Source organism: Lutra lutra, chromosome 13, assembly GCF_902655055.1.
Source record: "Lutra lutra chromosome 13, mLutLut1.2, whole genome shotgun sequence".
Lineage (NCBI taxonomy): Eukaryota > Metazoa > Chordata > Mammalia > Carnivora > Mustelidae > Lutra > Lutra lutra.
The window spans coordinates 31,072,903-31,100,057 of NC_062290.1; the positions used below are offsets into that span (position 1 = coordinate 31,072,903).

At 41.3% G+C, this 27,155-nt stretch overlaps 1 protein-coding gene across 2 annotated transcripts in view; it reads left to right on the forward strand.

Annotated features, from left to right (window-relative positions):
• The first annotated feature begins 504 nt into the window (after positions 1-504).
• HABP4 (hyaluronan binding protein 4) overlaps positions 505-27,155 on the forward strand; it is a 44,922-nt gene continuing 18,271 nt past the window's right edge. The window contains exons 1-5 of one of the 2 annotated variants that reach the window (XM_047700474.1): positions 505-1,042; positions 6,081-6,243; positions 13,083-13,223; positions 13,446-13,514; positions 22,333-22,416. In XM_047700474.1, coding sequence (XP_047556430.1) covers positions 652-1,042; positions 6,081-6,243; positions 13,083-13,223; positions 13,446-13,514; positions 22,333-22,416 — 848 coding nt within the window. In that variant the 5' untranslated portion in view covers positions 505-651. The remainder of the gene's footprint in view (positions 1,043-6,080; positions 6,244-13,082; positions 13,224-13,445; positions 13,515-22,332; positions 22,417-27,155) is intronic. The other variant, XM_047700475.1, reaches the window with a different exon arrangement.

Here is a 27,155-nt window from a genome sequence, read left to right on the forward strand (position 1 = left end):
TCACTTCCGAGGAAAAGTCTTTCCAGGACTCCCAATTAGGTCAGGTCCCTTTGCCTCGGGCGCGTCGAAAAGTCTGTGCCTTTCGTTTAGGGCACTTTTCTGTCTACAGACAAAGATCCACGAAAACACGGAGCTAATATCTCTTACGACATAGTGTCTGGCACATAAGTATTCCATATATGGTTGAATGGCTAGATGAATATATAAACTTCAAAGAAGAGTGGCCCATAATGAATACAGACCCACTCCCAGAAAGAATACAAATAATGGCCGTGACCCACCCGCCCAGCCGAGCTGCGGTAACTACGAGCCTCTTTGCTCCTCCCAGTAGCTCCGCCCCTGGGGCCCCGCCCCTCTCTGCTGAGTCGGGGGGAGGGGCATAGAGGTCGCGTGACGTGACAGCAGCCTGCCGTTGATTGGCCTTCCAGGGAAGCCGGCTAGGAAAGGGGGCGTGTCTGCGTGCGCTGATTGGCTGTCAGGTGGCGCCTGGGCGGGCAGCGGCGGCGGCGGCGCGGGGGCCGGCGCCGGGAGGGACGAGACCGGGCAGGGCAGGGAGGGCGGCAGCGGCGGGCAGGATGGGTCCTCGCCGCCGGCTTTGCTGAGACTCGCTCGCGTGGGCTGCCAGCGGCGGGCCCGCAGTGGCCGCGGGGCATGAAGGGCGCTCTGGGGAGCCCCGTGGCCGCGGCCGCCGCAAGCGCCGCGATGCAGGAGACTTTCGGCTGCGTCGTGGCCAACCGCTTCCACCAGCTGCTGGACGACGAGTCGGACCCGTTCGACATCCTGCGCGAGGCCGAGCACCGGCGCCAGCAGCAGCTGCAGCGCAAGAGGCGCGATGAGGCGGCGGCGGCCGGGGCCGGCAACCGCGGCGGCAGGAGTCCGGCCGGGGCCTCGGGCCACAGACCTGGCGCGGGCGGCGGCCGAAGGGAGTCCCAGAAAGAGCGCAAGAGCCTCCCAGCCCCCGGCGCGCAGCAGCCGGACAGCCCCGGGAGCGGCCCGCTGCCACCCGGTACGCGCGCCCCGCCCGGCACCTGGGCACCCCCGGGTAGGCGAGGTGGGCAGAAGGGGAAGGAGAATGGGGTCACGGAGGTCACCCCTCCTCGGCCACCTCTCGACCCCCCACTGCGAGACTGGGGTCAGGGGGTCCTGATCCAGAAACGGAAGGGGCCTCTGGGAAGACTTGGGTTAAGTTGAGGGTCCTTGTGGCAGGGGAAGGTAGGAAAAGAGGACGGGAGGGGGGTGTCACGTCCCTTTTGGCCTTTCCCGGACCCTTGTGGGGTTGGGGGGGGGGGAGTGCGGTCGTGGAGTAAGGGTCTCAGAATCCTGGAACTGAGCCTTTACAAGTTGGGCAAAGTTGAGGGATCCTGCCGGGCTGGTGTGTGTGGCGTGGATAACTGGGGTCGCTACCCCGCGGAGCTCAAATCTAGAGCTAGCAGGCACCGGCTCCATCCTCCAGCAAGATTCGGGTCCGGAGGAAAAAAGAGAAGCGCGCTGGGGAGAAGGAAAAAGAACCCCTCTTAAAGAGGGTGGAAGGAGGGCGCGCCCGGCCGCTGGGGGTGGTGGCTAGAGCCCAGGGTGTGTGAAGAATCGCGGGGGCTCGGGGCTCGGGCTTCTGTGATGGAGCGAAGGCCTGCCTGGGTGACCGCGGGGGCGGGCTGTGACGTCAGGGCCGCGAGCAGAATGCGGCGGGGGCGGACGCGGGGTCCCTGGCTCTTTGCAGGATCCGTACCTTCACCCCATCACCGTACACCCCATCCCCTCACGGTGGCTTCCTGCAGCCAGCCCGCATCATTTCTCAATACAGCATGTAGTGTCGCTGGGATGTGTAACTTGTCATTAACTCGGACTGCCTTAAGAAAAGCGTTTTTAACCTTCAACCTTTTCAACAAGAATATTCAAAGTTCCCCACACCCTGTTTAGCCAGATACCACTGTCATCATCTAGTCAGGGAGGAACTTAAGAGTCTCTTATCACCTGAACTGCATCAGTTCATAGTCTGCAGGACTCCATCTGTGTTTTCTGTTTTCCTAAAATAAGGCCATGTTCCTAAGGTTTGCTTAAAAGGAGTGTTAGAAGATTAAGATGTGTTGTTCCATCACTCCAGACAGTGTTTGGCAATGTATTCAACTGGGCTTTACTGGCCTGTTCTTGCTTGGTTACAACTGTACTTCCCATCCCTGAGATTACAACTCCTGGCTTAAGTGTTGGGTCTTTGACTCCTGCAGCTAGGTAATGTTTACCTTTAGCTGTGAAAACTTCAGTCTGACATATCACTGGAGATTGAGAAAAGTCACTATAATAAAGATGTTGAAAATTATTTTAAATGCTACTGGATTTCTGAAAACCCCATGCTGGTAGGCCAGTAAGTTTACGAGCCTGTTTAAATGGTGAATGAGATGAGATATATTGTACATTTTGTGTTATGTTTTCCTTTTTCTCATAAATCTATTTAGATAAATATAGTAATGAAAGAACTGAGGAAGGCTAAGCTTTTCTTCTCCCTTTACTTTTTAACAAATGAAAATAATGTATTTTATCCTTTGGTGTGAAACTGCATTCAGTGCTGTTATTGTATTGCTTTTTAACCTTTTTTTAATATTAAAAATCATGACTTTTTAGTATAAGAATTTTGGACAATTCTGAAATGTATGAAGTAAAAATCTCCTATTTTTCTTACTTGTTAACACCTTGTATTTATACAGAGCTATTTCTCCCCCCCACCAAATTTAAATGACATATAAACTGAGTTGCGACCTGCTTTCACTTTGCATTGTGATCTAATGGGTTTAACTGTCAATAGTTCATGATCCAGATGATCTGGCCTTTGAGATCTATATTAAAGATCTTTAGTTAATTTTGTAGTTAGAATGGAAATTTTGTCATTTCAGTTCTTTCTCAGACATGTTATTTCAGGAGTAAACAGCTCATTAATTTCCATTCATGTAGTTACTATACTGAATTTATGCAGGGCTACTCTCAAGATTTTGTAGTCCTCATTTCTAACATTCAAAATTTTTAATTTAGTTAGAATATTATAAGTGAATGCTCATTTTGGACAGGAATCAAAGTCAAAACATGTTTGACATATATTGGAAACATTTTTGGATGTGGATATGGAAACTGTAAGATTTTCCCATAGAAACAGGTTTTTAATATCCTTCACTATGTAACAACATATATTGGCCCTTGGGTGAACCTTGTTTGATAAATTCATTCTTGAAATCCAGAGAGGCGGGGCGCCTGGGTGGCTCAGTGGGTTAAGCCGCTGCCTTCGGCTCAGGTCATGATCTCAGAGTCCTGGGATCGAGCCCCGCATCGGGCTCTCTGCTCGGTGGGGAGCCTGCTTCCTCCTCTCTCTCTTCCTGCCTCTCTGCCTACTTGTGATCTCTCTCAAATAAATAAATTAAAAAAAAAAAAAAAAGAAATCCAGAGAGGCTTTGCTTTTCCTAACCTTTTAGAACTATCATCTTTGAGTCGAAGCTCAACTTTATTTTGTAAGAAATCTTTGTATGGGCTTGGGTTTAGATCAATGATCAGACAGCATGTGCCAGCCTTTTATTGGAAAGGGCTAGAGAAATTCAGTGTTTGCATTATCTGCTCGGAGCTGCTGACCCAGCATAGACACAAACTAGGTTCAGTTGCTGTCTTGATCTCTTAGCACTAAATTGTGGGGGAAAAACTGGACCCCTTTTATCTTTGTTTGGGTTTTGGAGAGGGAATGAAGTGTTTGCAGTGTATTTATAATTATTCTAATAAGTATACAGTTATATTTAATGGTTTTTAATTTGTACACCAAAACTTTGGAAGAAGTTTTAATACAAAGGATGAAGTAAATGTCATTTTACATTTTGAATGGTGAATTCCAAATTTAATTGATACAATTTTAAATAACCTTGAGGAAGCAAAAAGGTGGTATAAGCTCCTAAATAATTATGTAGTTGAGTAGAAATACTAAGATTTTTAAAAATAGGTTATAAATAGGAAATTTGAAGCTGCATTAAAATAACTTTCTACATTGAAAGTATTGAAAAGTATTGTTGCTGTCGACATATTAGCTGATTGCTGTTATGTTAGAATCTATTGTAGTTTTCAACTTGCTAGATAATTAACTTTCATAATAACATTTTCTATCTAACGTTTCAAATTTGATCTCTATTAGTAATATGCATGCCCTCAGATTTGGCATTGCAACTCCTGGGACAAGTATCAGTCTCTGTTTTGTTTCTGCAGGAGAAGCATAACGATCTATTTATGACAACATCTTTCCCATATCTCAAACATGTCATAAGCTCAGATTGTGACTGATGTCACAATTACAGGATGCAAATCGGATTTAAGTATCTCTAGTTATGGGACATTAACTTAAGATTGAACTTAGATTTGTTATGTAACTTTTCACATTTGAAAAAAATAGTTTAGGGGGGTGCCTGGGTGGCTCAGTGGGTTAAGCCTCTGCCTTTGGCTCAGGTCATGGTCTTAGGGTCCTGGGATCGAGCCCCACATCGGGCTCTCTGCTCAGCAGGGAGCCTGCTTCCCTTCCTCCCTCTCTCTGCCTGCCTGTCTGCCTACTTGTGATCTCTGTCTGTCAAATAACTAAATAAAATCTTTAAAAAAAAAAAAGTTTAGGCTAACTAACAATAAATCGCACAATTTTATGCTAGTGGTGTCACAGACTTGATTTTTGCTTTAAAATGTGATCACTAAGGTATTGGAACTATGTTAACATTTGCATGTGCCCAATTAAAAGTTCAGATAGGAAATATTCAGTAGGAAAACAATATGTATAAATGTATATTCCTTAAGCGTCATGTGTTATCTAAGAGGAATCTAGGAATTTAAAAAATACCCATTAACTCCAATGCATTTAATATTTTTATAGCTATACAACCAATGTGAAAGGCAAGTTATACCAAGGAAAATCGAAGCTACTATAATAAAAATAGTACATCTTGTTTGAGATGGAGACCTCTTAAATGTATATAAAGAAAAATAAATACATTTTTTGGGAGATGGATTAAGAAGTGACAAAGTTCTTCACAGTGTATTTACCAAGTATTAGCTGCCTTCAGACAAGAATCTAAGAATTTTTAAAGCAACAAAACTAGAGAGAAGTAAAGTGAGAGAGAGAGAGAGGGAGAGTCTGAAGCCTTTCGTGGCCCTGACTAAGTGCGGTTTCTCTGCAAATGATGCAGAGAATGTCCCTTTGAGTGCCAACTGGTCCTTGTATGAGTTGGCAAATAGCAGTTTGGACTTATATTGACAAGTATGATCATAAATGTATAAAACCCAACAAAAAGCAGGAGAGCAGGAAAATCTGTTTTCAGATGAAGATAATAGCAGTACGACTATTTGAAAACGAAAACCTTAGTAGCCAATGATAAACCACAGTTTAACTAAAGTACGATCTGAAATACAGTGTTTATTCTAGGGAACCTTCTCTATGGAGCTTACCTACCATGTTTTAATAAAGTTGATTTTGTCAAAAGTAGTTAATTTGGCAAACGTGTTATCTAGAGCTGTCACACTTTGTCAGATAATTATAGTTGGTATAGTTTATATTTCCTAGGACAGAAGAGGAGGAGAACATAAGTGTCTTAAAAGTTTTATTCACAAGTACAGTTGACCCTTGAGCAATGTGGTGGGGACTAGGAGCACCAACCAGCTGTTCAGTTGAAAATCCACATAAAATTTTTGACTTTCCAAAACCTTAACTGCTAATAGCCTACTGTTGACTGGAAGCCTTACCAGTAATAGTCAATCAGTGTGTATTTTGTGTATGTGTTACATACTGTATTCTTACAGTAGATAAGCCAGAGAAGACAATACATTGACACTACTGTACTGTATCTAAAAAAAAAAAAAATCCATGCATACGTGGGCCCACGTACTTCAAATCTGGGTTGCTCAAGGGTCAGCTGTAGTTGACTCTGGGCCATGACAGTATCCACAACTTTTTTCTTCTCTGAGTGTTTCTGAACTTCCCAGATTTTCCTATGCCTTTGACTTCCAGAAAAGTGGAATTTAAAACTCCCTGTAAATGTGTTGTTGTGGACCAGCTCTCCCTTCTGATTTGTCCCTGGCAGGCCAGAAGCGAGCTCCCAGAAGAGGGGAGCAACAGGGATGGAATGACAGCCGGGGGACAGAGGTGACACTTGACCGAGCAGAGCGAAGATCCTACAGGGAGTATCGACCCTATGAGACCGAGAGACAGGCGGACTTTACACCTGAGAAGTTCACAGATGAAAAGTACGTATGGCAGACCTCGGCCAGGAGGATGGGGGGAGCCAGAGGGTTTTAGGAGAACTGCTAGCCTTTGCCGCCTTTTCATGGTGCCAGTCCTGGGAGTATTTTGCCAACAGAAGTTGGCAGTTAGTTTAGGTGATGCATGAGGGAAATGATTGTATGGTGAAAAATGCATTATTTATTAGTAACTACATAAAGCACTCCTGTAAAAAACTACACAGGAGTCTGTTAAACTGGTTGAATTTTCTTTTGCAGTTTAGGCTAGGGATATAATTATGGTTTTCATTTAACATTACTAATTTAGACTACTAACATGTTTAAATGAGTTCCTGGCCCCATGGTTAGGTCAATTGGCTATCAGGCTAACGTTTTAAGGAAAACTGATGCAGTGTGTAACACCAGTTTCTGGCTTCCGTACCTTCCTCTAGAAAGTGCTCTGAACCTGAAGGTGGTCTCAGGCTGGTGCGGCTGGACACCACTCCTGAGTGATGGGGCAGCTTTGCACCTGTGCCTGTGTGTACACAGAGAGCCATTCTCGGTGTCTTCTGCTTGGTACTGCTTGCTGCCTAAACTTGTTTAATAATTCACACAACAATGAGTTTAGATTAAACAACTTGTGAATCAAAATTAAAGGAAAATAGGTAAAAGAGGCTAAGGGAGACCAGAACAGTGTATGTTGACACTATTAGCTGTCAATAGTTTAATGTCAGGGGAGCCATTATTCCCAAAGTCTTTCAACTTCTTGACTACTAATTCCATTTAGGACCCTGGCTACAAGTTTTAACTAAAGACATGGCTTTGTAAAACCATGTTCATTAACTGCCACCCCCACCCCCTGCCCCATTGCAAAAGTCCCAACAGAGTAGCTCAGTCTGGGAGGGCTGAAGCAGGTGGTGACTTCCACACATCTGTTCCCTAGAAGTTACATATTCAGAACATCAAGATGGTGTATCTGCCACCATGTTGGAGGGTGAGGGAAGAGAAAGATTTAATTGCTATTTTTGGTGATTACTTCAATTTTGCTGTGTAATGGCCATAGTCTGCTTGCCTACAAAAAGCCTTCTGGATCAGAACTACTTATTTGGGGAAGCATATGTGTATTTTTTTTTCCCCTCACTTAAGGGATTTATTCCGTGGAAATAAGGAAATTATAGCTCAGAAGCACAAACTCATGTTTCCAGCTTTTTAAAGTAGCAAAACTATGAGTCTTTAAAAAGGATGAGTATAAATTAACACAAAATGGTGCCTATTAAGTGAAATCATACATGTATGTAAGGGTAGGGGTAGGGTGGGATATGGGATCATGGAGGGATTTTTCTTTTTTCTTTAAAAATAATTTCAGATTGGGGCACCTGGGTGGCTCAGTGGGTTAAAGTCTCTGCCTTCAGCTCAGGTCATGATCTCAGGGTCCTGGGATCGAGCCCCACATCAGGCTCTCTGCTCAGCAGGGAGCCTGCATCTCCCCCCCACTCCACCTGCCTCTCTGCCTACTTGTGATCTCTGTCTGTCAAATAAATAAATAAAATCTTAAAAAAAAAAATTTCAGATTTACAGAACGTTGTAAGACTTAAAGGATTTCTATATACCCCCACCCAGATTCCCCAAATGTTAACATTTGCTTTATCATAACCCCCCTCCTTCCCTTCCTTTACAGACACACACACACACCCCCTTTGTTCTTTGACAGTTAAGAGTGAGGTACAAAATTATCTTTTTATGCCTAAACACTTTAAATGCATTTCCTAAAAACATGGTGCAGTTATCAAACTCATTAACATCTACAATTCTGTTATCTAATCCTCTAAATCATGTAATCTACAGAGTACTCACATTTCACCAGTTGTCCTAATAATGCCCTTTCAGCAAAAGAGAAAAAAGGCCTGGTTCAGGATGCAGTCCCAGAATGTGCATTGCCCTTAGTCGTCTTTAATGTAGAATGGCTCCTTAGTCTTCCTTTATCTTTTATGACTTTGACATTTTGGAAGAGTATGGGTCAGTTACTTTGTAGGACTGCCCAGAATTTGAATTGGTCTGGTGTTTCTCTATGAAATGATATTATGTACTTTGGCAGGAATACCACAGAAGTGATGTCTCCTGTCCTCAGTGTATTACATTAGGTATATGTAGGTAATTTTTACCTTCAAGGAAATTTGAAATTATTTCTGATAAGTTATGTACTATTAGAAAAGATATTTTCCTTAATTTCTTAAAAAGTATTCTCCTATTAATAAAGATCCATAAGCAAATTTGACAATTTAGAAAATGCATGCAATTATAAAGAAATTAAAACTACTTATCTTACCATCTAAGATGATTAGTCTTAACACTGGCCTAAATTTTTCCTTTTTTTCTTATACATGGGTATACTTAAATATTAAGATGATAATACATATGTACTGAGTCCTTTATATTCTTTCAGTTCCACTTAACATGGCAGAAGTGTTTTCCATGTCCCTAACAATGTTTGGTAAACATTTTTCGTGGTTCTATTATGATGTGTTGTTTGGATGTGGTACAATGTAATCATTCCCTTAGGATTGGTCCTTTCCTAGATGGGAGTTCTAGAAGTGGGAACCATAAAGCAGTGGTCCTCAACTGGGTGTCGTGTATCCTAGAACCCAGTTTGTGCTTTAGTGCAAGTTTGGATGGGTACATGTAGTGTGAAAACAAATTGGGGTAAAGTGGGGGATCTTTTGATGCATAGTGACCAATCCCCATCCTGGTAACCTGTCCATTTACTCTATCACTAACAATCTATAAGAGCATTTCTCATAGCTCTTTCTCCAGGTTTGAATATAATAAATTGAACTTTCATCTTTGCTTATTTGATAGTGAAAAATCCTATCACCTTACATTTTCTATGATACCTATACATGGTTATTGGGCAGAATTATAGAATCCTGAAAAAAAATTTTTTTTTTCTAAGAGAGCATGCATGCACAGAGGATAGGGGCAGAGGGAGAAGGAGAAAGAGGATCTTAAGCAGGCTCCACACCACTGCAGAGCCAGACATAGGGCTCGATCTCACAACCCTGAGATCATTACTTGAGCTGAAATCAAGAAGCTTAATTGACTGAGCTACCCAGGCACCCCTAGAATCTTGATAATCTTAACAGACTTTATCTAATTCCTATCTTTCCATGTTTACGAATGAGGAAACAAAGACCCTGAGTTGCAGTTGCAGTGAGGGGTACTCTGGTCCTACCCGGCTCAAGTGGATTTTTGTTCCTCTAAGCAGAGCACACATTTTCATAGAGAAGCAGTGTCCTAAGTGGTGCTGACAGTAGCTGTCCCTGTGGCTCAGGTGCAGAGATCAGCCAGGTCACTTGCATATGGTCTGGGAGGGCCACTACTGTTTTTAATGCAATAGAAATTTTTCTTTAGGTTCCAGATAATGAACTTAACTGAACTCCTTGAACACAGGCTATTAAGAAATTAGTCTACCTCTGTCTGGATACATTTTGACTATTTCTTTGGCTCTTCCTGAAGTTTATTGCCGGTCATTCGAAGTCCGGGTTCTGAAAGATATCACTTACTCAGATGTTTGTTTGTTTGTTTGTTTGTTTCTCCTCCTAAAGAAGCGTTTTAAAGAATTGGGGTAAAATATACATAGCATAAAATCTACCATTTTAACCACTTATAAATGTATGACTATGCAGTGGCATTAAGTACATTCACACTGTTGTGCAACTGTCACCACTGTCCTTCTCCAGAACAATTTTATCTTCCCAGAATGACACTCTGTTCCCAGTAAACACTAACTGCCCTCACTTTCCCCTCCATGAACTTCATTCCCTTTACCTGTAAAACAGGTACTCATGTCTTATAAAGACTGTTGTCAAGAGTGGATGACAGGGATGTAAGGCAGGGTACTCGGCTGAAATGTTATTTTCCTTACTTTGGCTTGTGAGTACATCACAAGTAAGGCTTCCTAACTAACGTACAGGATTTCTCAGTGCTCACTAACCTGTTAAAAAAAAAAAAAAAAGGATATGTTTTATTGTTCCAACTTTTAGGATATGTGCTGCCAACACGAGCACAAAGAGGACATATTTTATAATCAAGGGATCATAAAGAAGCAATTGAGAATATATTTAATTGGGGGTGGAGGTGTGGGTAATCTGTGGAGTAAGAAAAAAATGGTTCAAGGGATTAAAATAAACCAGAACACACAGTGCTATTTTAGGGTCAGTTTTAATCACTATTATATTTAAATGACTTTGTATTTTGTTGGTTTCTGATCTAGATTTCATGTAAATTTAGACCTGATTTTGACTATTGGCATTATTTTCCATGTATGTTTTGGTGTTTCATTTCTTCTCAGTATTTAAGTAGAATTTTTTTTCTTTTATGGCCCTGTCCAACTCCCTTATTATTATTATTATCATCATTATTATTATTGGTACTTTGGTTTTGTCATTGTCTTAGAACTCTGCTCCACATATTTATCATAACATGTTATTGATTTTATGGTAGTCTCTATTTCAAAATTTTGTTTTGGGGCGCCTGGGTGGCTCAGTCAGTTAAGCAGCTGACTCTTGATTTCAGCTCAGGTCGTGATCTCAGGGTAGTGGGATCAAGCTCTGCGTGGGTTCCACATTCAGTGAGGAGTCTGCATGAGAGTCTCTCACTCTCCCCTTCCATGCTGCATACACGTATTCTTTCTTCTTCTTCTCTCTAAAATATATAAATCTTAAAAAAAAAAAAAAAGGAATAAAAATTTTGTTTTGTCAGGGGTGGGGGAGGTGGGAGGCAGAAAAGCTAACCTGGGGAATTTATTTAGGATGATGTGTCTTGTAAGAGACTTGCATAAAGTTAATGATTAGTGATTCTGCATTTTTTAATCCTTTTGTATCTTTTTGCCCACTATCAGATAGTAGCTTTTTTTTTTTTTTAAAGATTTTATTTATTTATTTGACAGAGAGAGATCACAAGTAGGTAGAGAGGCAGGCAGAGAGAGAGAGGGAGAGGGAAGCAGGCTCCCTGCTGAGCAGAGAGCCCGATGCGGGACTCAATCCCAGGACCCTGAGATCACGACCTGAGCCGAAGGCAGTGGCTTAACCCACTGAGCCACCCAGGCACCCTCAGATAGTAGCTTTTTAATGTAACATTTCAGCCACAGCAGTAGACTGGAATATACCTCTGGTTTCAGTGCTTGAGTCACTGATGCCACTAGAGTTCAGTAAGTAATTGGTCATTTTAAATGTTTTTTAAGGCCTCTACAAATTAAAAAATATATAATTTATCTTATTCAAGTAAGGTTGTAATGACGAAAATGATATGGTCCTTCCTGCTGTAGCTTTGGTCCTCATAAACAATGACAGTGACTAGAGACATGGCCGAGAATGGGTGTTAGGAGCAGTGGGTGGGCGGTCAGGCCTTGGCGCCAGCAGATGTGGCAGGGGAAGAAGGGGAGAGTGTAGAAGACAGCTGGTTCTTGGCTTTGGTATTTTCGTGCTGTGAGTTAGGGACCACAGGAGGAGCAAGGGGTCAGTGTTGGTCCCATATCTGCAGGGTCAGGGCATGGACAGAGGGTATGTCCAGGAAGTAACTGGCTTTGTGGCCTGGAATCAGAGACTTCAGTGAGAGACTCAGGGTCACATGTGTGAATGTCACATAGCAATAGCATGGAGATGAGGACAATGTGTGCCAGAAATAGAAAGTCAGGAATGCAGGTACATGTAAGGACAATCAGGTATCCAGAAGAACGAGGCAGGCAGCTGCGTGTGGGGCACCAAGCCTAGTGAAATGAAAGGGGCGAGGTAATAGAACTGGTCCCTTTATGTGACTCTGGACGTGCCTGCCTGTAAGAAGTGGGATTGGGTAGCTGAGGAGCAAGGGGAATAGCTTGTGAATTTTGTACCCTCTTTCGGTATGACCTATTACAAAAATAATTTTTTAAGGACAAGCAGGGAAAGAGAAGCTAGCGAGGTCAGAGGAAAATTAACAGTCAGCTGTCAAATGATGAATAGGGGTCAGATAACATAAAGCCAAAAGTTGCTGTTCACTTTAACAACAAAGAACTTCGGCTGTCCTTGGAAGTTTGTGTAGGGCGGTGGGGGTAGAACCAAGGTTGTTGGGGCGCCTGGGTGGCTCAGTGGTTAAAGCCTCTGCCTTCGGCTCAGGTCATGATCTCAGGGTCCTGGGATCGAGTCCTGCATAGGGCTCTCTGCTCAGCAGGGAGTCTGCCTCCTCCTCCTGTCTCTCTCTGCCTGCCTCTCTGCCTACTTGTAATCTGTCAAATAAAAAAAAAAAAAAAAAAAAAAAAAAAAGAACCAAGGTTGTTGCAGGTTAATGTTTTTGGCCCCAAGGGTCATTTACTCACTGGTTTGGGAGATGGAGATTTGAGAAGGGGGCGTAATTTGAAGTTAAATTATTTCTGTTACACAGAACATTCCAAATTTAACACAAGTATTGATTATTAGAGCTGGAATGAATCTTAGTGTTTATCCTCATTTTATAAATGAGGAAACCAGATCCAGAGAAAGGGATGGCCTTCCACAGTGAGACCTGCCCAGGACCTGCTTCTCTCGTCTGGCTCCCTCACCTAGCTGCTGTATGGGGCAAGTTACCTACCTCCTTTATGCCTCTTGTTTCCTTATCTGCGGACAATAGTTGTCTGCTGTAGTTCTGTTTTAGAGAATTAATGACTGTACGTGAAGGGCTCAGAACAGTGCTTCAGGTAGTAGTATTCAGTAAAAGTTAACTATTGCTTTATTATTCAAGCCACCATTCTTTCCAGTACATTACAGCCATCATGTCCTTCTAGAATTTTTCTGAAAAGAGTCTTCTTAGCCCTTTCATCCATTTCATCACTTTTGATTCTACCTGTCTCTTTCTAGACCCCTTGACAGATTTGATCGAGACAGACCACCGAGAGGCCGGGGAGGCCCAAGAGGGGCCATGCGAAGCCGAGGCAGAGGTGGCCCCGGGAACAGAGCTTTCGACAGTTTTGACCAGAGAGGGAAACGAGATTTTGAGAGGTATGCAGGGAATGAGAAAACGTCACTTCTCTGTAACTGCTGTTTTCGCTTCATGTTCTTGGTAATACATGACATGAATCTGTTTGTTTTGTGTTAATATTTAGTTGATTTTATATAGTGTGCTCTTATTCCTGAGGGAGCTGATCCTGGGACAGCTTTTCTGATTTGGAGATTGACTGGAGACCACCTTCTAGTTTAAAGGAATATTCTTTCTTTCTCTAGAACAATCAGAACTGAAGACAACATGGGTGGATGTGGAGTTCGAACCTGGGGATCAGGTAAAGATACCAGGTATGGTGCAAATGTGTACCTTCTGTGAACCTACAATTAGGTGGAAATCTCTGGATCTTTATTTTCCTCATGAAAAGTAATCTCTGTTGTGGTTTCACTGTCTTTATACTTGTGTGCCATTAGGTAAGCATTTTAGGCTTTTATTTAGTGAGATGACTTTTTAAATCATGTTTGCTTTGTTGCAGTTAGATTTGAAAACTACTTTTAAAGTTCTTTTACCATATTTTAGCCAGACAAGTTTGTACTTGCTGATACCCCAACACATGGCACTGTACATTTGCATAGACCTAGGAATGCTTTTTGAATTCCTGGATATTCTGTATTTTTCTGTGACCTCTCCAAGTTCTTGTATGCACTGCATCTTGATTTCATGAAATCATTTGCAGTTTGAAGCTCAGTAACAAGTTTCACCAAAGATTCAAATCTCACATTTTTCTGAGGCTTCATAGTGTCTCAGATCTGTGCTAGTTTTGCTGCTTAGAAGAGATTCTTGGTTCTGCTGTTCCTGTCATGTCATGGCTGCAGGGACAATGCCTTCCTGTGTCTGCAGAGCCTAGGCAGCAAGAGCTGCTGGGCAGTGCAAGATAAGGAATGGGTCCCCTAGTGCATGTTGCGGGGCAGGCTTTCCACACGTTTGAAGGCTTGAGAGAATCCAGACTTCCACTTTTCTTCTTCTGAAGAATATAAGCTTTTTTCATAGACAGATTTTTCTGAAACTGTTGTCCTTAAAGACAAATGTACAAAACTATACTAAATGTAATATTACATGTGTTGCTGTTGCATATCTCTGTTGTCCTTGAGAGGAAAAAGATACTTGTTGAATGTTTCTCTCAGTATAGGGTTTCATAGGATCTTGATTATGAATCTTTTAATTTTGTTTATTTTACTTTGATAATATCTATTTTAAAAAGTAATACCTCTGCAGGGTGCTTACATGGCTAAGTTGGTTAAGCGGCTGCCTTTGGCTCAGGTCATGATCCCAGGGTCCTGGGATTGAGCCCTGCATTGGGCTCCCTGCTCAGCAGAGAGCCTGCTTCTCTCTCTCCCTCTGCCTGCTGCTCTGCCTACTTGTGCTCTCTCTCAGTCTCTCTAATATAAATAAATTAAAAAAAGTAATACCTTTGAGTCATCTGCTTTACCACCTTAGTTAATAACCATCACTCCAGGGGGCACCTGGGTGGCTCAGTTGGTTAAGCATCTGGCTCTTGGTTTCAGCTCAGGTCACGATCTTAGAGTCCTGGGATCAAGTCCTGTGTCGGGCTCCCCCTCAGCAGTGGGTCTGCTTGTGGCTTCTATCCTCCTCCCTCTGTTCCTCCCCCGCTCATACTCTCAGTCAGTCAGATTCTCTTCCCCTCTCAATAAATAAATCAATACTACCATTCTGTTCCCATGCAAACACTGGAACTTAAAATAATTTTGGCTTCAAGTGATCATGTTCCGGAGGCAGTCAGCACTGGTCTTATAACACAAGATGTAGCCAGGTGCCATGTGTGCTGCTGCTGGGCTGGCAGGTCCCGGTGCTAAAAGGACACACATCACAGGGCATTTTGGATTGGTTTGTGAGTTATTCAGCCAAAGCTCTGAGGTGGCAATAACTTGTCATTTAAAGATTTTTAGAGAATAGACTTGAATTTCTCATTTAATAAATGGAGAGATTGATTTTGATCATGAAAACAGTGTAGTACAGTGGAGTTATATGCTACTTGTGATTAATGAGAAAGGAGAAGAGGAGAGCCAAGCATAGTAAGGCTGTTCATGCTGGCAAAGCCGAACACTGTGGTGCATTGGAAGTTTAAGGGTTTGGGGGCACTTGGGTGTCTCAGTCTGTTGAGTGTCTGACTTGTGATTTTGGCTCAGGTCATGATCTCAAGTTTGAGATCAAGTCCTGAGTCGGGCCCTGTGCTCATTGGGCAGTCTGCTTGAGGTTCTCCCCCTCCGATTCTCTTCTGCCTCTCGAAAATGAATAAATAAATCTTAAAAAAATTTAAAAAGTTGCTGTAGTTAGTATTCCTCCTTGAAGGCATTGGCAGTGCTAACTAAATTTATGGATAAGATGTTTTCAAAATGGTACAATGAGCCATTTCCAGTGTTACTGGTTTTCTTCAACAGTGTGACAGTGGGTGCCCGTGCTGAAAGTAGAATTTTCTCCATTTGTGGTAATTTAAAAAATATCACATCAGATACCAGATATTTTCTTGTTACCAATTGAAACACACCCACAAAAGCGGTTTTCTGTAATGGTGCCTTCCAACTTTTATTTCAAAGAGCAAGATGGTCTTATGTAATAATCAACATTTGATTAAAATCTGTTCACTGTCATAGATTTGGGTAAGTGTGAAGTCTGAATTTGCACTAGATAACAAAGCCTTGAGGTGTTTAACTAATCGCTTTGTGGAATGTACTTGTGCAAACAGGCATTTTCTGCGTTCATATAACTGAAGTCAAAATATACACGTGGACCCTGGAGGGCCCTGTAAATCTAACATTGATTATCTACTTTCAACAAAATAACAGAATCCACCAACATAAATTGTTGTTAATTTTGAAACCCCATGGTTCTGCAGTTTTGGTCACATGGTTCTCTAAGAGGTGTAAGCACATTAGTTTTTTGTTTATTTAAATAATTTAGGTCAACACAGGAGGATGATCTGTGATTTCTCTCCTTTTTTTAAGATCAGCTGCTCAAGTTTAGGAAATGCTGGTATTTACATAGCCCTTTTATGATTTTTAATTGTTAAAAGCTCTGAGTTACCAATAAACCTATGGTTTTATCCCCTTGGTTTATTATGTTGTCAAGGGCATAAAGAGAAATTTGGAGTAATTTGTGCTGCTACTGCTAGACTTTGGGGCTCTGGGTGCCAGAAGCTCCTGTGACCCTGCCCAGGTCCAACTGATGTGCGGAGGCAGCCTCTGTGAAGGGGCCTCCATCAGGCAGAGCAGGAACCACGTCCTTCCAAACTAAGAGTGCATTTGATTTATGACCTTTTTTAAAAGTAAAAGTTAATTATTTGGAGTGCCTGCCTGGCTCAGTCAGAAAAACATGCAACTCCTAATCCCAGGGTCGTGAGTTTGAGCCCCATGCTGGGTGTGGAGATTACTAAAAAAATAAAAATAAAAATGAAAAAACTTCAAAAAAATTAAGTATTCAAATTCAGTATCTAAAAATTCATTTTTTTAAGTTTAGTACAATAGCTTTGGAGGATGAATAAAAAAAGTTAAATGTAAAAAGTCAGTTCTGTTATTGCAGTTCAATTTGTCTTTGCTTTTTTTTTTAATTTTTTTTTAAAAGACTTATTTATTTATTTGACAGACAGAGATCACAAGTAGGCAGAGAATGAGGCAGAGAGAGAGAGGGGGAGGAGGAAGCAGGCTCCCCGCTGAGCAGAGAGCCTGATGCGGGCCTTGATCCCAGGACCCTGAGATCATGACCTGAGCTGAAGGCAGAGGCTTTAACCCACTGAGCCACCCAGGCACCCTGTCTTTGCTTTTTAAAAAATAGCTTATGTTGTGTTACTTTTTCCTTAATGGGAAATGAAAAAGTGCTGGCATCTGTAGAGTATGAAATATTCCTTCTTTCTTTTTTTTTTTTAGTATGAAATATTCTAATGGATATACTTATATTGACTATTTTTAGCATTTCCCTGAACATGAAGTTTCTTTTGCTGGGGCTGATTTTCTTTTTTTTTTTTTTTTAAAGTAATAATCATATAGGATTAATGTTAACATAAAAAGGAAAAATTAAGATCATGTATATTAGAATTCAAGTTGTGTCTCATTGTGCTATACTTTCTAATCTGTAGATTGTATTTCTATGTGATGATAAATAAATTGATGTTTCAGAGCCTTATTTTTTTGGCACAGTTACTACCAGCCTGTTTGTATTCTGCAAACTCATTATTGTGGAATGTTTCCATCATTTTCTAAGTTTGATACAGTATATTCTTGTGTATTGTGAGTCATTTGACACTTGTAGGTTGAGAATTTTTTAAAAATTTTTTTATTGAATTATAGTTGACATACAGTATTCTATTAGTTTGAGGTGCATAACATAGGGATTATGTTATGATGAAGACATTATGATGAAATGCTTACCATATTAAGTGTAGTTACCATCTGTCACCACCATAAAAAGTATTGCAATATTATTGTCTATATTCTCTATGCCGTACTTTTCATCTCCATGACTTAATTATATTATAGCTGGAGTTTATGCCTCTTAATCCCCTTCACCTATTTCACCCATCCTTCTCCGCCCCATGCCCCTACTGCAACAGCCCATTTGTTCTCTGTATTTATGAGTCTTTTTTTCTTCATTTGTTTTGTTTTTTAGATTACACATGAGTGAAATCATATGGAATTTGTCTTTCTCTGTCTCACTTACTTCACTTAGCATAATACCTTCAGGTCCATCCATCTTGTCATGAATGGCAAGATTTTATTCTTTTTTATGACTAAGTAATATCCCACTGTACATATATAGGACGTCTTCTTTATCCATTCATCTATCAGTGGGCACTTAGATTTCTTCCATGTCTTGACTATTGTAAACAATGTGGCAGTAAACATAAGGGTGCATGTATCTTTTAAAATGTATCTTTTGGGGCACCTGGGTGGCTCATCCGGTTAAGCATCTGCCTTTGGTTGAGGTCATGATCCCAGAGTCCTGGATCAAGCCCTGCTTGGTGGGCAGTCTGCTTCTCCCTTTGCCCCTCACCCTACTGTGATCTTGCTCTCTCTCTCAAATAAATAAATAAAATTAAGAAAAAAATTTAAAAATAAATAAATTCATCTTTTGGGGCACCGGAGTGGCTCAGTTGATTAAGCGTCCGACTCGTGATTTTGACTCAGGTTGTGGGATTGAGCCCTGCGTCAGGCTGCACACTTGGTGGGGAGTCTGCTTGGGATTCTTTCTCTCCCTCTGTCTGCCTCCCTGCTTGCATGCACACTCACTCTCTCAAATAAATGATCTTAATAAATAAATAAATAAAATTTATCTTTTCTTTGTGGAGTGGTAAATACCCAAAGTGGCATTGCTGGATCATATGGTAATTCTATTTTAATTGTTTGAATAACCTCCATACTCCATACACTATGTGTTTGCCATAGTGGCTGCACCAATTCACATTCCCGCCAGCAATGCACAAGGATTCCCTTTTCTCCACACCCTCAGCAACACTTGTCATTTCTTGTCTTTTTAATACTGGCTGTTCTGGGGCACCTGGGTGGCTCAGTGGGTTAAGGCCTCTGCCTTCACTTGGGTCATGATCCCAGGGACCTGGGATCGAGCCCCACATCAGGCTCTCTGCTCAGCAGGGAGCCTGCTTCCCCCTTTCTCTGTCTGCCTCTCTGCCTACTTGTGATCTCTCTCTGTCAAATAAATAAATAAAATCTTTGAAAAAAAAAGGGGTTAAATTGACATTAAAAAAAAAAAGATTTAAAAAAAAATTTTTTTTTAAATAAATAAATTCATCTTTTGGGGCACCGGAGTGGCTCAGTTGATTAAGCGTCCGACTCGTGATTTTGACTCAGGTTGTGGGATTGAGCCCTGCGTCAGGCTGCACACTTGGTGGGGAGTCTGCTTGGGATTCTTTCTCTCCCTCTGTCTGCCTCCCTGCTTGCATGCACACTCACTCTCTCAAATAAATGATCTTAATAAATAAATAAATAAAATTTATCTTTTCTTTGTGGAGTGGTAAATGCCCAAAGTGGCATTGCTGGATCATATGGTAATTCTATTTTAATTGTTTGAATAACCTCCATACTCCATACACTATGTGTTTGCCATAGTGGCTGCACCAATTCACATTCCCGCTAGCAATGCACAAGGATTCCCTTTTCTCCACACCCTCAGCAACACTTGTCATTTCTTGTCTTTTTAATACTGGCTGTTCTGACTGGTGTGAGAGAATATCTCATTGTGGCTTTGATTTTTGCATTTCCCTGATGATGAGTGATGTTCAGCATCTTTTCATGTGTCTGTGGCTGTCTGTATGTCTTTGGAGAAATGTCTAGTCAACTCCTCTGCCTGTTTTTAAATTGTACTGTTAGATTTTTGGTGTTGAGTTGTGTGAGTTCTTTATATATTTTGGATATTGACCTCTTTTCAAAGATCTTCTCCCATTCAGTAGGTTGCCTTTTCATTTTCTTGATGGTTTCTTTCATTGTGCTAAGATTTTTATTAAGTTTTAAGTAGTCCCAATAGTCTATTTTTGCTTTTGTTTCCCTTGGCTGGGGAGACAGATACAGAAAAATATTGCTGAACAGATGTCCAGGAGTGTACTGCCTATGGTTGGTTTCTTTCTTTCTTTCAGAATTTTATGGTTTCAGTTTCTACATTTAGGTCTTTAATCCATTTTGATTTTATTTTTGTGTCTGATGTAAGGAAGTGGTCCAATATCAGCCTTTTGCATGTAGCTGTTCAGTTTCCCAACACCACTTGTTGAAGAGGCTGTCTTTTCCCCATTTATGTTCTTGCCTCCTTTGTCATAGACTGGTTGACCATGTAAGCATAGGTTTAGTTCTGGGCTCCCTTCTGTTGCATTGATCTATATCTTTATTATTGTGTCAGTACTGTACTGTTTTGTTATTACAGCTTTGTAGCATAGTTTGGAATCTGGGATTGTGGTATCTTCAGATTTGTTTTTCTCTCAGGAGTGTTTTGGCTATCTGGGGTCTTTTGTGGTTCTATACACGTTTAGGATTGTTTGTTTTAGTTCTGTGAAAAATACCATTGGCATTTTGATAGGGATTGCATTGAATCTGTAGATTGCTTTGAGTAGTGTGGACATTTTATTTTTTTAAAATTTTTTTAAAGATTTTATTTATTTATTTGACAGAGATCACAAATAGGCAGAGAGGCAGACAGAGAGAGAGGAGGAAGCAGGCTCCCCTCCGAGTAGAGAGCCTGATGTGGGGCTCGATCCCAGGACCCTGAGATCATGATCCGAGCCGAAGGCAGAGGCTTTAACCCACTGAGCCACCCATATGCCCCAGTGTGGACATTTAAACAATTTTAATTCTTACAATCCATGAAGAAGAGTATCTTTTCATTTATTTGTATTGTCTTCAATTACTTTTATCAGTGTCTTATAGTTTTCACAGTACAGGTCTTTCATCTCCTTGGTTCAGTTTATTCATAGGCATTTTATTCTTTTTAATGCAGTTGTAAATGGGATTATTTTTGTAATGTCTGTGCTGATTCATTATTACTATATAGGAATGCAACAGATTTCTGTAACTTTACTGAAATCATTTATTAGTTCTAATGGTTTTTGGTGAGTAATTTAGGGTTTTCTATATATATTATCTTGTCGCCTACAAACAGTGTTAGTTTTATGTCTTACTTATCTCTATGCCTTTTATTTTTTTCTTGTCTGATTGTTGTGGCTAGGACTTTAAGAACTATGTTGAATAAAAGTGGTAGGAGTGAACATCCTTGTTTTGTTCCTGATCTTAGAGGAAATATTTCCAGTTTTTCACCATTGAGTATGATATTAGATGTGAGTTTTTCATATATAGCCTTTATTATGTTGAGGTATTTCTGGTTTTATATTGTTGTGACCAGAAAAAGATGCTTCATATGACTTCAGTCTTTTAAGTTCATTGATACCTATTTTGTGGTCTAACGTGTGATTTATCCTGGAGAATGTTTCATATGCACTTGAAAAGAATGTATATTCTGTTACTTGGGGATGGTTTGTTCTGTATGTGTTAAGTCCATCTGACCTAATATGTCTTTCAAAGCCACTGATTGATTTTCTGTCTGGATGATCTATCCATCAATGTAAGTGGGGTGTTAAAGTCTTGTACTATTACTGTATCACTGTCAGTTTCTCCCTTTATGTCTGTTAACATTTACTTTGTGTGTTTAGGTGCTCCTGTGTTGGGCGCATAGACATTCATAGTAGTTACACTGTCTTCTTGGATTGATCTCTTTGTCATTATGTAATACTCTTCTTTGTCTCTTGTTAGAGTTTTGTTTTAAAGTCAATTTTGTCTGATATAAATATTGATACCCCAGCTTTTTTTTTTCTTCTTCTTCTATTTGCATGGTAAATGTTTTTTCCATCTCTTCATTTGCAGCCTATGTTTGTCTTTAGGTCTGAGTGAGTCTCTTATAGGCAGAATATAGATGGGTCTTGCTTTTTCATCCATTCAGTCTCCACCTTATGTCTTTCACTGGAGCATTTAGTCCATTTACATTTAAAGTAATTATTGATAGATATGCATTACTGCCATTTTGTTAATCATTTCCTGCTTGTTTTTAAAATTTCTTCTCTTTTCCTTTCTTTGTTACTTTCTTCCCTTGTGATTTGATGACTTTCTTAATATTATGTTTGGATTCTTTTCTCTTTATTTTTTGTGTATCTATTACAGGCTTTTGGTTTGTGATTACCATGAGGTTCATATATAACATCCTATGTATTTGGCAGACTGTATTGTGGATGGTCGCTTAAATTTGAACACATTCTGAAAGCACAGGTTGAGAAATTTTATGGCCTCTGCTAATACTTGGAATTTCCTAGGATGTTAGGGGTTTTTAAATAATTGTTGTGGTCATTTATAATCTGTATTTAATTTTAGGCCATTCATAGAAACTTCTATTTCTAAAAGTACTTTCCACACTTTTCAAGTAATTTCAGTGGATTAGCAATTTTCTCTTGATTTTGATGTGGATTACCTATGTGTGTATATAATTCCTTGAATGGTATTTACTTAAGAAAAAGGGATATTGAAATGTATTTTTTCTGTCTTGAATATGTAAGAGCACTGATGTAAACATATTTGTGTGACCAGAACAATTCTCACTGCTTTTCAGTGACGCGGAGCAGACTGCACTGATGGAAGAGACCACAGCAGCGGAAGAGTCCCCGGGCCCACTGGAGGAGGAATCTCCAGCCAAGTGGGTATTTTGTTTATTTTCCCCATGGGTTGTTGTTGGTCTTTTTCTTGACGATTTTGATTTCTAAGAGTCCTTCATAGAGCAGGAAGCTCACCTTTTATTATATCACAGAAAGTTGACCTTGATGTATTAATGAATAATGGAACTCATTAATAATTCAAATAATCTAATGGCTGATTATTAATGATAACTAATGAGTTAAATTTAGGTATTCCAGTCAGTGCCCACAACCACTTTTTCATCAGCAGCTTGTACTGTAATTAGTCTTCCTCTTATCAGGACCCTCATCTTTTGTCCCTTTATTCTCTGAGTCCATCCTCCCTCTTGTCTTCATAGAGCTTGGGTCCCTGAACCACCTCTAACATCCTTACCCAGTCCTTAAACCCTCTTGGCCTTGGATCTTTTGTTATGCCTTGCTAGCAAAACCTGCCTCCTGGGTGACCGCTAGCTGTCTGCCTTCTCTCTCCCTGAACACTCAGGCTGAGTGCTGCAGCTTACAGAGCAGAGCCAGCAGGAACCCCTGTAAATTCTCAATCCCCTACATTCTGAAATGAGCCCTCAACACTGCCCAGCAGTCCTCTCTTCTTGGGCTCACTCTTTCTCCCACCATCTACAATGATCAGTTCCATCCTTCGTGTCTCCTCGAAACCTTGACATTGCCCCTATTTCCCCCTCCCCCTCTCCTTCCCATACCCACACCTCCTCTTTCATTTTCTGGATACAACTTTGCCTCCTGTGTCACACAGAAATTGGGAGCCATCAGATGGGAACTTCATCATTCTTCCATTCTGAAAGGTACAAACTGGCCTGCCCCGGCATGCCTCCGAGCCTCTTTACCTCACGGTAAGATAAAGGCACCATTTCTCCTGCCACTTGGTCAGGCTCAGAATCCTGTTCCTGTGGAGAAACCTCACCCTATCAACAACCTCCTCCCACTTTGGTCTTCATCAACAGTTTAAACGTGCTCAGCATCTCCTATTTTATATCTCTACTCTTGCCCCACATTCTCATTCAGCTACCTTTCTCAGGGTTGTATGTACTCTTTCTTCATTTCCTCTCTTCTCACTTAAGCCTCATTTCACTCCAGGTCTGGCTCTGTGCCCATTGCCCTTTGGAAACTGTCACCACTTGTCTCCCCACCTAACAGATATTTCCATCGGTGTCTTTCTTGACCTGTCAGAGCATTTGGCTTCATTGATTTCTTCTTAAGCTTGTGTTCCCTGGTTTCTGTGATTGCTGTAGTCTTCTGGTTTTCCTTCTGCCTCTTAGCTCCTCCTTTACAGACTCATCCTTATCTTTCTGTCTTTTAAAATGCCGAGTTCTTCAGGGCTCTGCCACAAGCTCTCTCTTTAGTGTCCTTTATAGGATCCCACGTACCCCTGCAGCTTCAGTTATCATTTATGTGCGGACTCCAGACTCTGTCTCTGGCTCCCACCTTCGGCATGGGCTCCTGGTGTGTGTGTCTAGCTGCCTACTCTGGACACCTCACCTCCCTGTGACTATTGCAGATGCACCTCCTGTTCCACGTGTCCAAGAGAATTCCAGAAACCTCTGTTCTCATTAGGTGTTTCCATCTTGGGGAACAGCCTGTCGCCATTCATCCAGTTGCACAAATCAGAAACCTGGGAGTCATCCTTGAGACTTCTTTCTTCTTGACCCCCTTCCTTCCCCTGAATGCAGTCTGTCACCCTGCCCTGGTGATAGGTACCTTCTGATGTCCTCTCATCTCCACTTCTCACCATCCTGTCATCCGATCTGTCACCACAGCTCCTGATGGGGTTTCCTTCTTTCTCACCTTCGACCAGCCATTTCACACTAGCATTCTGTTTGTCACGTCCTTACCCCTGGGGCAAGACCCCAGTGGCTCGCTGTTCCTTTCCTGCCCCTTGATCTGACCTTTACAGTCCTCCATGGCCTGTCCCCCTCAGAGCCCTCAAGTGCAGCTGCTCATGCGCCTTCTGTGGGTTCAGCACATGGCCCCATGTGGTGTCCTCAAGCACCTTTCTTCTGCAGCTGCCCTGCCCCACACAGGCCAGAGTTCTTCTGCAAATTCTGTGGTCCGTTCTTTTTCCCTGTCTCACCTCCAGACCCCCTTCACCCTTCACCGATTTAACTCTTGTTCTTCAGCTGCCTAGAGGCAAGGTGTCCAGTGGTTAAGAGCACAGACCCCCGGCCAGTGTGTGGGTTCACATCCCAGCTCTGCCACTTACTAGTTTGGGCAAGTTATGTATTCTCTCTGTGCCAGTAATCTTCATGTATAAAATGGGAGTAATAACACTACCTACATCTTAGCTTTGTTATAAGGACTGGTTGGGTGTGTCTTTGTGTCACGGGGGCCCTGGCATGTAGTTAATGCTGTACAAATATCTGCTGTTATTATTCTCCTTATTGCAAGAGAAAAGTGCCACAATGATGATCATGAATGCTGTTAACTTACTATTTGGAACAACTAAGAAGTGTATTGAATTAAGGAAATAAATTAGCAATACGAATATTTAGTCAGCTAACTAAGGAAGTAGATTAACAGTTAATCTACTGTTAACTGGGGAGCAAGTGAGCTAACTAGACACCTTCAGGAAAAATATTTCTTTTTTTGAGCCAAAAAACCACTTATACAAATTCGGGCTATGTAAGGCAGAATGATAGTCAATGATAGCGTAACTCTAATCTATGGAATTTGTTGAGGTACTCTAGCTTTCATAATATTAGACAAAATAATTCAGTTGGTTACTCTGAAAGACAAAATACTACTTAGTGATCTGGGGGCAGTCTCACTGTCTGCAGGACCCTAGCAGAACCAGCTGGCAGACCCCCTCTCCCTCTCTCCTCTGCTGACTGAAGCAGACAGGCAGTGTCTATTTCGAACTGCAGGGGCTGGGCTGTGGCTAAGCCACGGGGCCGTCTGCTGGTCCACTGTGCTGTCAAGTTCTTGTTTCTGCACTGCCCAGTCAAACTTTAAAATTATCACTAAGATTCCTAATAATAACAGTTTTTTGATAACTTTCAAAATCAGGTTTGTATTTGAGAAGTACATCCGATAGCAATGATGCTGTCTGATCGCTGCCGTATCTGAAAGCTGAGCTCACACTTGGGCTGTCAGCACTCAGCCAAAACGAATATTCAGCACACTTGTCAGTTTAGAATTTCCTGATAGATTAAAGTACCCTCACTTATGCTCAAACATACACCCCAAAGAACATATATTTTCCTCAGATTGGACACATTTTGTTGACAGATGTGCTGTGCCCTTCCTTTTCTTCCTTCCCTCCTTCCTCCTTTCGTTACGGAAATATTACGTGTCCATTATCACATGGTGTTCTGTCTGAGGATGTTTGTGACGACGTCTTGGGAGTATTTTGCTACAAGACTATAAGAATAAATCTAACATTTATAGAGCATTTGCTGTGTGCCAGGAGCTGCTTTAAATACTTCCATGTCTGAACTCCTTAACCCTTTGCTGCCCCTCAGTGAAGGAGAAGACACTGTTGCTGACGTCATGGAGAGACATAGAGGTGAAAGGACCTGCTAAGCATCGTAGAGCTAGCATTCAAATCAGATGTTGTCGGACATCCATGCTCTTACCTGTAGGGGTGGTAGGGATGGTTGAAAAGTGCCGTGTACACCAGTTTGCTCTGAAGAACTGAAAAAGGGGAAGATGTTGGTTCTGTGAGCAGAGGAAGGGCTGGCTAGGGTGGCTGAGGACTTCCCTCTTCAGTAATATGGAACAGTGCTCCCTTCCTTAAAAGTGAAAAAGCCCTTATGAAAACAGAATGTTGAGGAAGCATCATTACAAAATACATGCAATGGAATATTTTTCATTGTAGTTTGTTTCCAAGTATTTTGTGCTTAGACAGTGAAGAGTGTTATGTATTGAATTTTCTTAAAGCCAGAAAACAGCTCTTTGAAATGTTTATGGCAAATTTCTGAGGCGCTCACAAGTTAGCATCAAATTCACTTCCCTTTCAGAACTAGCTTGGAAGGAAGGAAGAGGTACTGCTTGTATGTTAGGTTAAATCCACTTGTCCTGGTTAAGTACTCAGTTAATCAAGTTTTATTTCCAGAACCCACTTTTTTTCCGTTCCCTGCACTCTTTCATATATTGAGGTGAAAAGGTATTGCCTGAATGGCTATTTGGATGTTTGTTGTTATGTATGTTTTCTCTGCCCTCTTATTCCCTAAAGAGCACTGAGTCTGAGTCTGGGCTTAGGAGACAGAATGAGGGATACGAAACTCTGTGACCTCTGCCTCAGTTTCCTTACCTGTAAAATGGAGTTATTAATTGGATATCTAACTCAGGGGATTAATTATCATGACCAAATTAATGTAAAGCACATTGAATAGCATCTGGCACCTAGTAAGCACACAGTAAATGTTAGCTCTATTCTATAATTTCACCCATATAGCAACAAATGTTTATCAAATTTTCATGTAGCATTATTCACCATATAAATTGCAGGTTAGACCACCTTATATCTGTAAGCAGCTTTGATGGAAAATCATCTCCCAAAATTTTTGATAATGTACTGAGGAACTGTGAAGGTCTTTGAATTCATCAAAAGGTGGGGGGAGGGGGAGGGGTGTTAAATTTAGAGTGATAGCAATTACAATGCTTTTATAACTGTTAGAAATATAGCCACTTTCGTTCCTCCTGGAACCAAGGTATTAATTATACATTTCTTCCTGTTGAAAATCCAGTCTGCTAAAACTGCCAGTAAAAACTGCATTTGGTGCCAATCCAG